At 31.5% G+C, this 15,190-nt stretch overlaps 2 protein-coding genes and 1 long non-coding RNA gene across 3 annotated transcripts; 2 read left to right on the top strand and 1 right to left on the bottom strand.

Moving 5' to 3' along the window:
* The first annotated feature begins 2,524 nt into the window (after positions 1–2,524).
* Positions 2,525–7,868, top strand: LOC117127940 (WEB family protein At3g51720-like). The gene has a single exon (XM_033278980.1). The coding sequence runs from the start codon at positions 3,576–3,578 to the stop codon at positions 4,149–4,151; it is 576 nt and encodes a 191-aa protein (XP_033134871.1). The 5' UTR covers positions 2,525–3,575; the 3' UTR covers positions 4,152–7,868.
* Positions 7,869–8,595: 727 nt separating this feature from the next.
* LOC103842155 lies at positions 8,596–10,163 on the bottom strand. Its single transcript, XR_627933.3, has 6 exons — positions 9,900–10,163; positions 9,663–9,756; positions 9,543–9,577; positions 9,316–9,460; positions 9,088–9,177; positions 8,596–8,982 (listed from the first exon to the last, which is right to left on the bottom strand). It is a non-coding gene; the product is annotated as an uncharacterized LOC103842155 (long non-coding RNA).
* Positions 10,164–12,004: 1,841 nt separating this feature from the next.
* LOC103842154 (agamous-like MADS-box protein AGL65) lies at positions 12,005–14,767 on the top strand. Its single transcript, XM_009118769.2, has 8 exons — positions 12,005–12,488; positions 13,300–13,359; positions 13,471–13,489; positions 13,597–13,658; positions 13,760–13,772; positions 13,869–13,942; positions 14,052–14,142; positions 14,334–14,767. Exons 1-8 carry the CDS (start codon positions 12,304–12,306, stop codon positions 14,352–14,354), a joined length of 525 nt encoding a protein of 174 aa, XP_009117017.1. The 5' UTR covers positions 12,005–12,303; the 3' UTR covers positions 14,355–14,767.
* The last annotated feature ends 423 nt before the right edge of the window (positions 14,768–15,190 follow it).

The following is a 15,190-nucleotide window of genomic DNA, read 5'->3' as shown; positions in this document are numbered from 1 at the left end:
GTTCGAGCCTTCTTAATCATTATATAGCTATAAATTTATTTCATTGTTAGAATTATACTCTATAAGCAGCCGTCTTAATTCATGTTTTATAGCTTTTAGCACTTGTTATAGATTCGTTTGCATTTGAAAAGGTATAGAATGCACAATTAGAAATTTGAGGTCAAAATCAAAGGATATTTCTGTACAATCGAAAGTTTAGGGTCTAAGTGAAAATAACATTTATTCAGAGGACTAGATGTGCAAAAAGGCTAAAATTGGCCATTGTTGTGACGAGCTTCTCGGTCAAGTCGCTGTCGATTCCAACGATGGAGGAACTGGGGAGGGCGTTGAAGCTTCCCACCGGACATGAGACACCGCGGAAAAGAAGACTCGTGGAGAAGGAAGAACGCAGCAGTAGGAGCTCGCCGCGGCTGAAGATTCCGGTGGAGAGCTCGTCGAATTGGAGCAGTCCTGGCTTCCATAGTACGTGAAGGTGAATCACTCACCGTGAGTTGAGATTGTGGCTCAAGCGAACCATAGCAGACCAGAGATAAATAAATCTTATCAAAAAAAAAAAAACTAGAGATGAATCAAGATCGAGAAACTTAGTTTACTTAAAGATAAAACAATTTACAAAAAAAAAGAATAAAAGAGAATGGGGACCACAAATTATAATATAGTTATGTTTCTCTAGTTAGAAAACCTAACGAAAATTGAACAAATAGTTAGAAAAAGTGTGTGGGTAGAAGAAAGTGACTCATAATGTTATAATAAGTGTAAATGTGTCTCTGAGTGTAATACTTTCTTTTATAAATCCATTCAGTCAAACTGATCAAGATCCAAGTAGTTGACAAAACAAAAAAAGATCAAGATCCAAGTACATCCAGCCCACAGCCACATAATGATTGAGTTCTTCTTTGGTTAGGAACATTTTGTGCAATGAGATCAGCCTCTCTATTGATTGTTTTCTCTTCCATTAGCATTTAGCAACCTCCACCGTTCAATTCCTGCCAAAACTTTCATAATCTCCAACCTCTGAAATTTAAACAGAGGCCATCTCTTTGGTCTTGTTAACAATCCAACCACACACGCATCATTAATAGCAAAGATCACCTTGTTAATCCTGTGACTTTTCATACCATTAACCGCCCACAAGAAGGCTTCAAACCTCCCTTCCTGTCTCGATTCAATGTTAGACATAGCTCTTCAGCTGTGCATCAAAACTTGCCATGAACCAAAATTCTGCTTCTTCCTTGCTCTGGCCAATATATTTCCATGGAACTGCTATTTTTTCCTTCAAAGCACACTCCATTTCTGTTTTTTTCCATAAAAACCCATATAAACCAAGTATAGCCTCTTTTGATTTCAATGGGAATATTGAGCATGCCTTTCATTCCCATTAGAAAAATCAGTGTTCGATATTGGGAGTCATTAAACCCAAACAGATCAGGAGATGGGATGTTTGCCAACGCCCACACTTGTCGGGCAACTGAACATGTGAACAGTATATGATTAACCGATTCTTCTCTGTTACCACATCTCTGACAAACAGTATCCAGTTTCACCCCTTGTTTCTTGAGTAGTTCTGTTGCCGGAAGGACATTGTTCAAAGCTCTCCAAATAAATGATCTAACACTTATCTTTACTTTTCATATTCTTATTCGAACTTGACTAAACAATTCAATCTCTTGTATGAAAGCTTATTCCAATAAGCAATACGAATAAATCTTTAGATATCCTTTTTTTGTCACATATATCCACTTGCGTGATTCTAACTCATAAATTTTAGTTTGCCTAAATTTACTTAAGTTAATTTGTGTGTTTAAAGTCCCACACTAGAGAGAGCGAAATAAAAAAAAACTGAGTAGTAATTGATAGAGAGAGAGAGGAAAAATAGAGCGAACATGTTTTTTTTACTTAAAATTCATTCTTTTTTTATTTTCTTAATGTAAAAGTACAAAATAAAGAATATTTAAATCAAAAATAAAGATAATCATAAACTAAATAAAAAAATCACAATACTAAAAGCCAGATATGGAGAGATTCTAGCCTGTCCATGTCACTTATTAAATTCCTCCAATCACAACATTTCATTAAAACACGTCAGATGGGCTTGCGTTTAATATGAACATGACACCTGTCCCTGGCCCGAGATTCCTCCTTTGGTTTTAGTTCTTTATGGGCTTTATGCTACACTCTTATTGGACTCTTTTACGTTATTAAGTTTTGTAAAACTCAACATCTTAGAGAGACGATCATCTTAGTTGAAGGCGATATCGAAAACTAGGGTTAATAGTCTTCTTCGATCTCTGGCCATCCAAACCAACAATGGAGTTTCAAGAGAGACGAAACGTCGTGAATCTCTGTGTCAAGCTTCGATCGTCTCACCTTCTATGGAAACCAGGATGGTTACGGAACTCGGTTGTTTCAATACTTCAAATTAACTTCCCAATTAACTCCATCTTCCCACTCATTCCACGATTTCTGATTCACTGCATCTCCCTTTCTTCCAGCCGGTGAATCTGCAACTAATTATAGGTGAATTTGTATCCATAAATTCATCATTCTCTTCTCATTAGAGTTTGAATCCCCAGAGCCTTTTGAATTCTCAGGTGGATGGCGGTGTAGGAATGAGAGCTGATTGCATACGGATCAGGTGTCTGTCTCAACGGAGAGCCATGTCTCGGTTGTTTACCTCAAAGTGACGACAAAAGCTGTGGCGAGAAGCCATGTGAGAGACTGTGATTCGGGGACGGTCAGAAATTTCCTGGAGGATGATCGGCATGGAGTTGGGCGTGTAGGACCATCAATTCAGGTAACTTCGTTACCATTTGTTATAGCTTATTGATAGGTTAGGTTTAGTGTGTATAATATAAAGTTTGACCTGAATGTCGATATATTGATGAATCAGAATGCTAATTGTGAGTTGAATTTAGTCTCATTGCAGGATCGATAATTGTATAAAAATTTATTTGTCTCTCATTTTGTCTTTATAACTGCAAAAAGGGTGATTTTGTTCATCACTGGATATGAAGGTCTTTATATACATTACATGTTTAAGGAAAGGGAAGAAAATTCTGGAGGAGAAAGGGATCAGTTTGAAGCATAAGCTCAACCCGAGTTTGAGCTTCCAAGCTTATGGTAAAGTACTAGACATTAAAGTCCTTGAGATTCAAGCAATTATTGATTTTGATTCTTTGTCACACATTGTTATTGTGAAACTGTTTACAGGAATTTTCAGAGAAGAGTAAAGATTTAGAAGAAACTATGTTTGTGTTCAGGACCATTGGTGAAACAACAAGGAGTATGACCTTATGAGCTAGAGAGAAGGCTACACGAGCTCATGGTGACAAGACAAAAATATGAGATAAAAGAGATGCAGACAGCATTGGAAGAGGCTAAGATAAGGCTTCATGTGACAGAGGCTGAAGCTTCTTGGTGGAAAGTCACCGCATATATAGTCTCTAAACGTATCGTCTTCTATAGTGGAACTGTTATTGTTTAATGGTTTACAGCAGGTTTCAGATAGGATTTAGAAGAAAGTAGGTTCAGACATATGTATTCAGGGCCATTGGAGGAACAAGGAGTGTGATCTCATGAGCTGGAGAGAAAGCAATACGAGGACGAGGAGCAATATCAAAGCTGTGTGTGAGATCGAACGGACGAGGAGCAATATCAAAGCTGCTGAGATGCGTTTGGTCACTGCTATGAAGATGAAGGAAGCTGCTAGAGCGGCTGAAGCAGTTGCAATAGCTGAAATCAAAGATGTCACCAGGAGAAGAAGAACAAGAAAGATGTTGCAGGAGGAGATTCCTGAGAAGATAGAAGAAACGGCTCAAGAGATTAAAAGCAACAGGAGGACGATTGAGGAAGGTCTGGAGACAGTGAACTCCGCAAAAATGAAAGCAGGAGAAGAAGAGACACAATGGCAGTGGTCAGAACGTAGGAGGAGATCATCATCTTACAAGGGCAAGTACAAGAACAGGAGAGAGACAGTTCTGATGGATGAAAACGGTCTGGATATGATGATGAATGGAGACGGGACAGCGTCTTCAGTTACTGTCTTGAAACCAGCGACGTCTATTGGGCAGATACTGAGCAGGAAGGTACTTCTTGCGGATGAGTCAGCGATGATGATGAACGGGAGAGTGTCCTTGGGTCAGATTCTTTGAAAGACTAATGTGGAAGAAAGAAATGGTGAAGGGAAGGAAAAATATAAGAGGGTCAATGGGAAGAGGAAAAAGTTCGGATTGGCTAAATTATCTGTGATGTTGAACAAAGAGTGCAAGAAGAACAAGAAAAAGAAGGTAGCTTTGAATTTAAACTAATGAAGCGAGTGACTGAGTTTTTTGAAAATGGTTAAATCTCTTATCTTAGGAACTGTTATGTGTTTGTGTGTGTTAAGGAGATAGCTATTGGTTTATCATAGTAAAATGTAGTGTCATTTGTTTTTAAGAGTTTTCTATATTATAATGAGAGCAATAAGATTACAAAGCTAAAACTTACATAGTCATACAGTTCGAGAAAGTATATTCAAAAGAAGGGAAACTTCTAAACACAAAGGAGCAGTATAAGTTTATGAGAAGTGAGGAGATAGACCGGCATGTCTCCACGGCCGCCGTTCGACACAGATGTCTGTGGTGGAAGATAAAACTCGCAATCAAAAATTTAATTAAATACAAAAATAAGGTTTAGAAACACATAACAGTAATAGTGTTGACGTTGATTGTATTTGTGGTGTATGAAGTTGTGAAAACGGACCACATAACAGTTAGAACATATTAGTTTATTTTTCTTTTGGAAATTGGAAGTATATGCAAATCGCTTTTTTTCCTGCTTTTCTGACTACGAAATGGAAAATGAATAGAAATGCAACTTAATCACACCTCGCCTAGGTTTAACACTCAAAAAATTGATTATTTATAATATGTATATACTTTGAATTTAGTTTTAGTTTTTTTTAACATATTTTATTTTAAAATTAGTGATTTAAATATTGCAATTGCAAAAATGAATATATGATTTGCAGTAACAGGAAATAATTTGTTTAAAAACATAATGAAAATATAGTATTAGTTATTAATATTTAAATAAAATACATGACTGAATATTTTCTGTTATTATATTTGAAGACTAAATAAACAATATATATATATATATATATCAAATAACCAATTACGTGTTGTAAGATAAAATTTACACATTAATTTTAGATTTTTTTAAAACATTGGTTTTTTATGTATAAATTATTTATTTTTAGAGAATGTTACTGTATTTTTTCCTGATTTATTAGACTATCATTTATTTTAAATAAGTTATTTTATACATATAAAACATGTTAAAATAATTTTTTACTGTAACTTTAGATTAATCAATGTTTATTCACAAAAACATGCATATTATTTTTCGCAATCAGAACATAGTAGACGGAACTAGCGAACTTAGACATTACTCTATATCTTGCTAATAAAACCTTATAAATAAACACTTGACGGAAAAAAAACATTACTCTCTCTCTTCAGAAAATGTTTTGCAGGAATGAACTTAGATTTGGACTAATAGTTTTGGTTTGATGGTTCCTTTTTAAAAAGTGGGTTGTTTTGTGGATGGAATCTGTTAGAGCTACTAAATTATAGGTTTTCATTTTGATTTACTTATTTTGGTATTTCTTTTGTTCTGTTTTGTTTTTAGGGGAAGTTCACTACTGAACATCTTTAAATAAACCAACAACAAAACAAATACTTTTACGGAAAAGTTAGCAGTCACTTTTTTGCTTCTTTGTATTGTTTGTGTTCCATTTATGTTTTATTACAGATTTAGAATTTAGTTTGGCTCAAAACCACAACACAAGTGGTTCTGGACTGTTTCTGACGAAGTCTATCCGTCTTCTCCTTTGATCACCAGCCCGAGCCATTCTGATTCTGCTGAGACCAAAAATAAGAATCAATTAGCATTGAGTTTAAGATTTTGAAGTTAAAGGTACAAAACTTAAAGCAGAGAACCTCACTCTACTACTTCCATTGTTATCTCTATATCGCTCTCTTCTTTTTATCAAACTTGCATGAACTGAGGAACATGAAAGCTGTCTATAAACTATAAACATGTTTGAGATAAAGTAAGATTATATAAGGAAGATGAAGTTTCTTTCATGATCAAAATTTGAGTATCGCTTTACTACGAATATATTTAGATTTATATTCTTTAATAGTATAGATAAAAAAATTATTACAAATAGAAACATATGCAATTTTCTTAAAAAAACATCCATATAAATACCCTATTAGACAAGAGTATGCTGCACTAAAATAATGTAAAACTCATTGATTGTTTGGTCAATAAGATATTGCTAAGCAAATACATACATAACAAAACCAAAAGAAAATTGCTCCAACAATATCCGACTACTCAAAAACGTTACATGCAATTGACAAGCCCATACAAGACCTGAAGACCACATTAACAAAAGTAATAGCCCAGTGTCTCTGATCTCCCTATAAAATACAGCCGACATACGTTCGAAAATATTACATGTGTAACGACTTGAAATCACCACCTCTTTCAAATATTCCATACAGAAACAGTCAACACGACATGAAACTAGACAATACCTAAAAACAATGCTTTTACAATTCTGTTCAAATGGAAAGGACACGTAATCCAAATCCCGCGCGTAGCGCGGATTGACCCTAGTTCAAATAATAATGAGATTATATTTGTTACGGGGTTGCAATTTTGTATCTAGTTTACCAAACTTTAAAAGGGAGTTTTTCAAAACCAACCCATATTTTCAAGTCAAACCTAAAACTAACCCTTTTTTTTTTGCCATTACTATTCATCAATGAATTTTCCAAACTATCTTTATGTTTTTGAAATATTTACAAAATTGCTATTATTATTTAATTTTTTAATTATTTCGAAAATGACCAAAAACCAATTACACCCTAAACATTTCTTCTTATTTACAACAATACCATTATCATCAATTTTGCAACCACCATGAACTATCATTTTTGAGCTTATAAAAGCTCAAGAACTCAATTTCTAACCACTTTTTTCTCTTTCTAAACCAACAAATCTACATTTCATCTCATTTTCTCTCCATTTTCATCTAAAAATCTCTCATAGATTTCATTTTCATAAGCACAACTTTCATATTTTCGAGTTTATTCAGTTGTGAATCATCAAAGATGCTATTTTTTGCTCATATTTGGAGCTTGGATAGTGGAAAAGGGTGGAAACGTGCTTTGCACCAGAAAAAGGTAACTGTTTACATGGTTTTCGTCATTTTTCAGATCTGTGTCACGATTGTAGACTGTTTTGTATGTCTACACAGTGGCGTAGACTTACGATGCGGTCTACTTGTCAATGCTTAGGTTAGTTTTGCAATTGACCAAAATAATTTTTTTTGTAAAGAAGACTTCCTTAGAAGTCTACATCTTTTCCTTTGAAAACAAAAACAAAAAAATAGGTAAACTTACTAAGAGGTCTACGTAAAAGAGGTTAGTTTTGCATTTGACTGAACTTTTGACTTTTCAAAGTAGACTTCATTAGCAGTCTATATTCTGGAGATTATTAAGGAAATCTACAAAATGTTAGTTTTGCATTTGACCAAAACTTTGACTTCGTTGAATAGGTTATTTTTGTATTTGACTAAAATGTTAAAAAATTGACCGAAAGAAAAAAGAAATGTAGACTTCATATTCAGTCTACTCTTCTCGGAAAAAAAAAATAGACTGCATATGAAGTCTACTTTTTTATTTTGGTCAAATGCAAAACTAACCTGTCGGATTTGAGAGTAGACTTTATGTGAAGTCTACACATGTGTAGACGTTAATTTCAATTTACTCATGGAAAGTCAAACTTGGTCAATTGCAAAAACTAACCTATTCCAAGAAAATTAAAAATGTAGACTATATATGAAGTCTACTTTTGAAATTCAAATTTTATGTGAATTCTGGTCAACTGTAAAAACTAACATTTTAAAAATGTAGACTGAAAATAAAGTCTACAAATATAAAATCACAAATTTTATTTAAATACAAATAATAACCCGTGAATTTTACAATTGCAAAAACTAACCCAAATAGTTGACCTACATGACAGTCTATGCATGTAAGACGAAATATGAAGTCTACGTCTAAAAATCTATATAAAGTGAATTTGTGTATTATTCATTAAGTATTTTTAAGATTTTATTGTTTGATATTGTGTGTTAGTTAATCCTAATGGTTTTGAACTATTTTCAAAAGATAATCTTTTATAATTATGAAACTATCAATTTTTTTATTTGATTATGTAGTTAGCTAATAAGTGTAGACGTTTTTGTAAGTCTACTTTTATAATTTTATCAAACATGAAATTTTGGTTTTGATATGTTGTTAATTAGTAGGTGTATACTACAATCTATTTCTTTAATTTTTCTTTTGCAAAGAATCAATGGTGAAAAACTCTTTGTGGTGGTTTCATGAACTTAAGTCTTAGACCCTTACTGCTAAACACAATGGATTCACATCTTATGTATAACGTGTGTTTAAATGGTGGCATCCATTTTATAATCACACTATTACTGCAACTAGATTTTGTTATCATCTAACACTTGAGAAGCAATTCAAAAACTGGCTGTGAAAGTAAACAATTATTGATCTGTGAATGATAGCAATATACAAAGTGAAGTTACATACAGACAATGGATATGGACCCCAAAGGTAGCATAAATGCGCCAAATTTGGCCAGTGGCCGAAAATAATATATAAGATCACAATGCGCCAAATTGTAGAGCCTTGAGTAGCTCATGCTTTACTAAAACAGAAGCTCTTGGGATAACTCTTTCAAGTTCACCTCCCTTTGGGCTCTTGAACGCGTGCATCAGCCTTGATCACTAGCTCTGAGTTGGTGTTACCTCCACATTTTATGATGAATGGGGCTGAAGAACTTGGGTTGAATAGGAGGACTGCCTTCTTCCAAGTTAAGCAAGTGTGCATCACCTCTCATTTGTTGTAAAATCTGATAAACAGAGTAGACTAAATTCATGAGCATAAGAACACCTATACAAAAACAATCAAAGTAACCTCAGAACTTTATCATTTATTTACAAGAGAGATGATGTACCTTTCTTCTTTTGTGGTCAACGGACTCCAGAACTGATCGAAGCTTAGCCACTTGGCCAGCATCTTCTGCCGCCAAAGTACCAGCAATATCCTGTAGCACGGTTACATATTAGGCATCATTCCCAACGAAATTGCTCAGAATACTACCTTAGACCTCAGCATAGGCCGTGTTAAGCCAGCCACAACAACAGTTATTTGCACTAATTTTCGTAGCAATGAAATCGCATACCTTCATGTGCTGCATTTGAGAAGTATATATACATGGTCTGCATACTCGGATACAAAGCTTCCACCCGTCTTGCAATTTTCTCGTCTCAGAGTTTCAGGATTGATGTTGTCATGTCTACAACCAGTGGAGAATCTCTCTTAAACGTCTGTTAAAGAAACAAACAAACAAAAACAGTTTCAAATTTTTTTGTGCTTTTCAGATTAAGAGAAACGTAAAGTGAAACCTACCAAGACCGAGCCATGCCAAGAGCTGAGAAGCTAACCTGCAAGTGCAACCCAAACTAGAAAATTCAGAAAGCTCTAATAATGAACTATCAAGTTCAGGGAATATTTACGAGCTAAACTTACAAGATCATTGTGATGAGTTGTCTTCGGGGTGGATACTTTCAACATCTCCCACATCTGAGACCAGAAGCACTGCTCGCCGTGAAACCAACCAGATCTGAAACAAAAGAAAATTAAAAGATTACTTAACAAACAAACAGCTACGAAATCGACAACAACGACTACAACCGACACGACTCTGACACGACAACAACAACGACATGACTCTGACGAAGTTCTGAAAATAGACATCAAACAGACCATGTCAGAGGGAAGATGTTGCAGCGACGACAGGACGGTGATGGAAACTACTTGAAGACCGCTGGAAATGTGCCGAAAATCGTGCCGGAAATCGCCTTGTCGGAGAGAAAGAGCAACGGCGCTAGGTTTTGTGATTTTAACCTAATTTCACAAAAGAAAGTGTATTTATATGTGGGGTACGTGATCCAGTTAGGTTAAAATTTTCCTGGTTTAAGTTTGGTTAAATTAAACTATTTTGGTTAAAGTCTGGTTAGCATAAATTATTTTCAGTTTGGTAGACTTGTAAATAAGTCTACTATGATTTTTTGATATTTATCTTTTATTATTTTTAAGTATAATATATGATTTAAATTTCTTTTGTTCTTAACTATTTTAATATTTTATTGTTTTAATAATTTTAATATATGATTTACTAAATTTTTTTTAATAGTTATAATATATGATTTCACATTTTTATTCATAAAGAACTAAATTTAATTTTAAAATAATATTTTTTGTAAAACCGATTAACATAGACAGAAAAAATCGTCTACAGTGAAGTAGACTTTATTGTAAGTCTACGAAACCCTAAATCATAAATCTCAAACTCTAAATATTTGCTTGATAATCAAAAAAATCCTAACTATTGCATCAAATATCAAAATTTGCAAAATATAAACTACTCAACACTAATATACAAATTTAAATTAATAAAAAAATCTCAATCTAAAATCTAACCCTAAGAATCTAACCCCTTATAGACATAATATGTTAGAACCTTTTGTTGCTATACCATAACCAATGTTCTAACACATGGTTACCAAATCAATATATTCTCTTAAATTGTTAAATTATATAAACTTTTAATTTATAAACCTCATATTAATCCTTATATTGAAGGTTAACTAAAAATTTCATAACAAATATTTTTATACATTTTTAAAATTAAATTATTAGATCAAATTAAAATGTAGACTATATAATAAATCTACAAGGTAGAGTTCGTATGAAGTCTACATGTATGTAGACTTCTTTCTGTTATATGTAGACTTACGAAGGATATAAATGTAAAATACATTTATTTTTTTTGTTTGATCATAAGGATTAAATAGTACTTTTACCACTCTTTTAGGTTGGTTTTGCATTTGACTGAAAGTGGGGTATACTTTTACATTTGACTTGAATTTTTGGGTTGGTTTTAGCAAATGTCCCACTTTAAAATGGATAAAAAATTAAAATAGACTTTAGTTTCAAATTTTTTTTTTTTTTTGTAATTGGGCCAGAGGCCCTCACCCAAGAACCAAGCCCGAGCCGAACCAGCTGGACGGCGGCGGCGCGCACGTGGAGAGCCTTTCTCTCTCTCCAAGCCGTTTTTCAAAAATTCTTTCTTAATTAGGGTTATTCCACTAATTTCTCTTAGATTTTTTTGAACAACATTTTCTCTTAGATTTATGCTTACTTTTACCATATATACTTTCACACATTTGAAATGGGTTGCAATCTGAACATTAATAATTAATATATTTAAAATAGGATTCACTAATCAATTATTTATGACTGTATAAAAAGTGTAAAGCTACAAAAAGAATTGTGTTATATGTGTTGCATTATCATATTAATTAATATGTATTTTTTTGTGCAGCATGTATTTATCTAACTAAATCTAGATTAAAATATTTATTTTAAAATAAAAAAATAAAAAAATCCTCCAAATACAGTAGAAACACTAAATTAATACTCGATAATTTAATAAATACTATAAATTAATTAATTTTTCTGGTCCTGAATTGGGAGGTTTAAAATATAACATAAATCGATAAAGTAATAAGATAATAATATTTTATAAAATCCTATGTAAATATATGGTCTCGTTGAAATCATCAATTAATAATTTTTGTATATATAAATTTTATATATGTACAAACAAACAATTGTATTATTTTCTTTATTTCACAATATAATTATCTCTATATTTTCTTAACATTTCATTATTTTTTTGCTTATATGTAGTAAAATTATATCTAAACCACGCTTAAATTTTATAAAGAATATTTATATACACCAAATAATACAATAAAATAACATGAAAATAAAATTTAAAAAAATTTAATTAGTGCATATACGGTAAAATAAATTATTTTGTTTATTTTTAAAAATAATTTATTCTAAAATAAATAAAAAATCTAGAAAAAGAACCTTTTTGTAAATTAAAAAAATATTATAGTCCCAACATTATTAATTTACAGAATTTTTACAATAGTATCTACGATGTATTTAAACTATTAATTAAAATTTTAAAAACATTTATTTAGTCGAGATCTCTTATCACAAATTTGATGATCCTAGGATAAACTTTCTCCAAATAGTATTTATAAAGTCATATAAATAAGAGGACATTTCAAGAAGTACTAAGACAAATAAAAAAATGGGAAGGAAGAAAATAGAATTGAAGAAAATAGAATGCCCAAAGGAGAAAAGTAGCAAATACTCAAAACGTAAAAAAGGGCTTTTAAAAAAGGCTGAGGAAATGGCGGTATTGTGCGATAGTGATATAATTCTCCTCGTCTTTTCACCCACCTCCAAGCCAAACCTTTTCTATCCTCATTCCAGGTCCTTTTGATCTTTTAATTTACTTTTTCGATAACTATAAAATGTTTGAACATATAATATCTGTATTGGATTGAACATACAACGACATATATCATGTTGGAGGGTTTAATCAAGATTTTAGGTTTTGCTTTTGTAAATTTTTATTTTACAAACAAAAGCTTACTATTACTTTTTTTTAAACTAGTCTATTACTTTTTTTACCAAAAAGGAAGAACCTATTATATTACTCTAATTTGATACGGTTCCCTTTAAATTCTGGTTTTGATCAAATAAATCCTTAATTTTCTATAAGTGTAGTTTTAGATTAGTGTTTTCTGGATGATAATTCAGTTATCAGATACAAAAAGTGAAACTTTTTTTTATATCATTAGGTTTTATGATGGACTAGTTCGAATCGAGGTTGGATTAGTTTAAGATTGGACATCGTAGTTATATTCCAACTAAGAATTTTTAAAAATAAAATAATGAATTTCATAGTAATTTATAAAAAAAAACAGCTATGAATTTTTCAATTTAAGAAAACCCACGAAAACATTGTAATTTTTGAACTTATTAAGCTATTTAATATATTTCTATCCTTTTCAAATAATTTTAAGAATACCCAATGGTTCAGCTTTCTCTTGCGTCTTTTTTATATCTATTTTATTTTAAACTGGTTATAATTTGAAAATGGACATGGTAATTCACTCCAGTTATAAGAAATATAAGAACTCATTTATATAGATTCTGAGATGTTATTTTAAATACTTTGTCAACTGTAGATTCAAAATTACCAATATTTTCTTAGAAAAATATGCGTATAAAATTGCAGACCTCTTGGTAGAATCTTGGAGAGGCTTTCCAATATGTCAGAATATGAACGTGAAGAGAGGTTTGATCTTTCGGTTTTTCTATTAATATATAAAATTATATTAGCACTGATTTTTTTTTGGTTTTCTAATTAAATTTAATATCTATGATTTTGTTGTATGTATGCATTTAGGAGATCCTACACAAAAAAGGTTTGATTTACACACTAGTCATCAGAAAATATCTTATTTTTCATTTGCCAATTTTACGAAATACTGCGCTTAAATTCTACATTTGTGTTGTTGCATCTAAATCTTAGACGTTGATGAAGCTGTTCAAGAATAAAAATCCCAATGAAAATCATAATCATTCTTCTGGAAGGTACAATTGTAAATGTTTAATAATTGATACAGTAATAATTGTTAGTCAAATATATCCATATACATAGACCAGATTGACCTAATTTGCTATTTTTATTGCAGAGATGAAGTCCAGGTACAGAAAATAACAAAGTGCTTAAAAGAATTGTTCTTCATTTTTTTTTAAAAAAGAATAGTTTAATTTTACTTTATCTATATAATCAATATTAAGCTTCAAGAAGATGATAAGGTAATTGAACTGGGAGAAGCTAGAGAATTGCTTGATGAAAATACATCAATTCTGAGGTAAATAATCAAAAAGACAAGCATGATTGAAAATTATGTTAAAACATTTACTTAATAATAATAATATCAACTATTTGTTTACTTAAACGAATGTTTACTAATCTACAAGGAACTGGCAAGACCCGCATAGAGTTGATGATTTGGCCCGACTCACAATAATGGAAGATCATCTAGTTTCTATTCTTAGCCTGATCAAAAAGGTATTTATAAATTAATATCAAATAGATAAAATTATTATTCTAAGAAATTAAAAGTTAGTGACCTAAACTGAAAAACAAATAGTTGGTATACTTGTACGCGAAAGAAATTAGTGTATTAAATTGTTAATAAAAATTTAGCTGTGTATTATTATGAACATTTTCTAAAATTTAACATGATATTTGTTTTTCAGGTTCAAATTGAACAAGGGTAGCAAAACTCAGATGTGATTGCAAAATGAAAACATTATTGTTTACTTAGCCCATTAAAGATCAGAAGAATAAATTATATCTATATATATATTTACTATTATGTTAATTATGTACTTATCGTAAAACCAACATACAAATCGTGCTATATATTAATGTGTTCTAAGTAAAAAAATTGAATTGAAGTGAGTTGTTTTTATTAATATTGAATGATTTGTGAAGTAATTCAACATGAGATTTTAATTGTTTATTTTTTGATAAAAAAGAGATTTTAATTTGAAGATCAAGTAAAATTTGAAAATATTTAGAATTTGTAAAACAATTTAATACCATAATATTCCATAACATATATCACACAAATACTTACTCCTGTATAACTGAAGACCATCAATCATAGAACACAATTGGAAAGGCATATGACACAAAAATATGACTCATTTCCAACGGTAGCTAATAAGAATAGGGCGAGAGTCTTAACCAAGTGTATCTTACATTAGAATAAATAGATGCTTATACTTTTGGGGAAGTAAAAATTTTAATTACACATTAAAATTATATAAAAATGATTAAACCAAATGTATCTTACAAAAGAATCAACCGAAGTTCTTCAGTAACACTGAGTCGTCTAGTGGATCATGGATTGCGACTTGACTTCTCTTCGGTGAGAAGATGGTCGCGAGTCAAGTTTTATTCGCTCAGCCGTTTCTTATGGCTGAAGTCTTTTCTTGGGTGCTGCATCTAGGTTCATGTTGTTAGCATATACTCTTCTCGCTAGTTATACCATCAGACTGATTTTGAATTAATACTATCTATCTTGATGAAAAAATATTTTAAATCATTT

This window comes from Brassica rapa, chromosome A09 (genome assembly GCF_000309985.2).
Source record: "Brassica rapa cultivar Chiifu-401-42 chromosome A09, CAAS_Brap_v3.01, whole genome shotgun sequence".
Lineage (NCBI taxonomy): Eukaryota > Viridiplantae > Streptophyta > Magnoliopsida > Brassicales > Brassicaceae > Brassica > Brassica rapa.
Note: the sequence above shows the minus strand (reverse complement) of the source record. Positions and strands in the feature narration are given on the sequence as shown.

Coding starts and splice junctions, on each gene's coding strand:
- LOC117127940 (XM_033278980.1), top strand. CDS start 3,576: ATGAGCTGGAGAGAAAGCAATACGAGGACGAGGAGCAATATCAAAGCT.
- LOC103842154 (XM_009118769.2), top strand. CDS start 12,304: ATGGGAAGGAAGAAAATAGAATTGAAGAAAATAGAATGCCCAAAGGAG. Junction 12,489..13,299: donor CTTTTCTATCCTCATTCCAG/GTCCTTTTGATC, acceptor ATAAAATTGCAG/ACCTCTTGGTAGAATCTTGG. Junction 14,143..14,333: donor TTCTTAGCCTGATCAAAAAG/GTATTTATAAAT, acceptor TTTGTTTTTCAG/GTTCAAATTGAACAAGGGTA.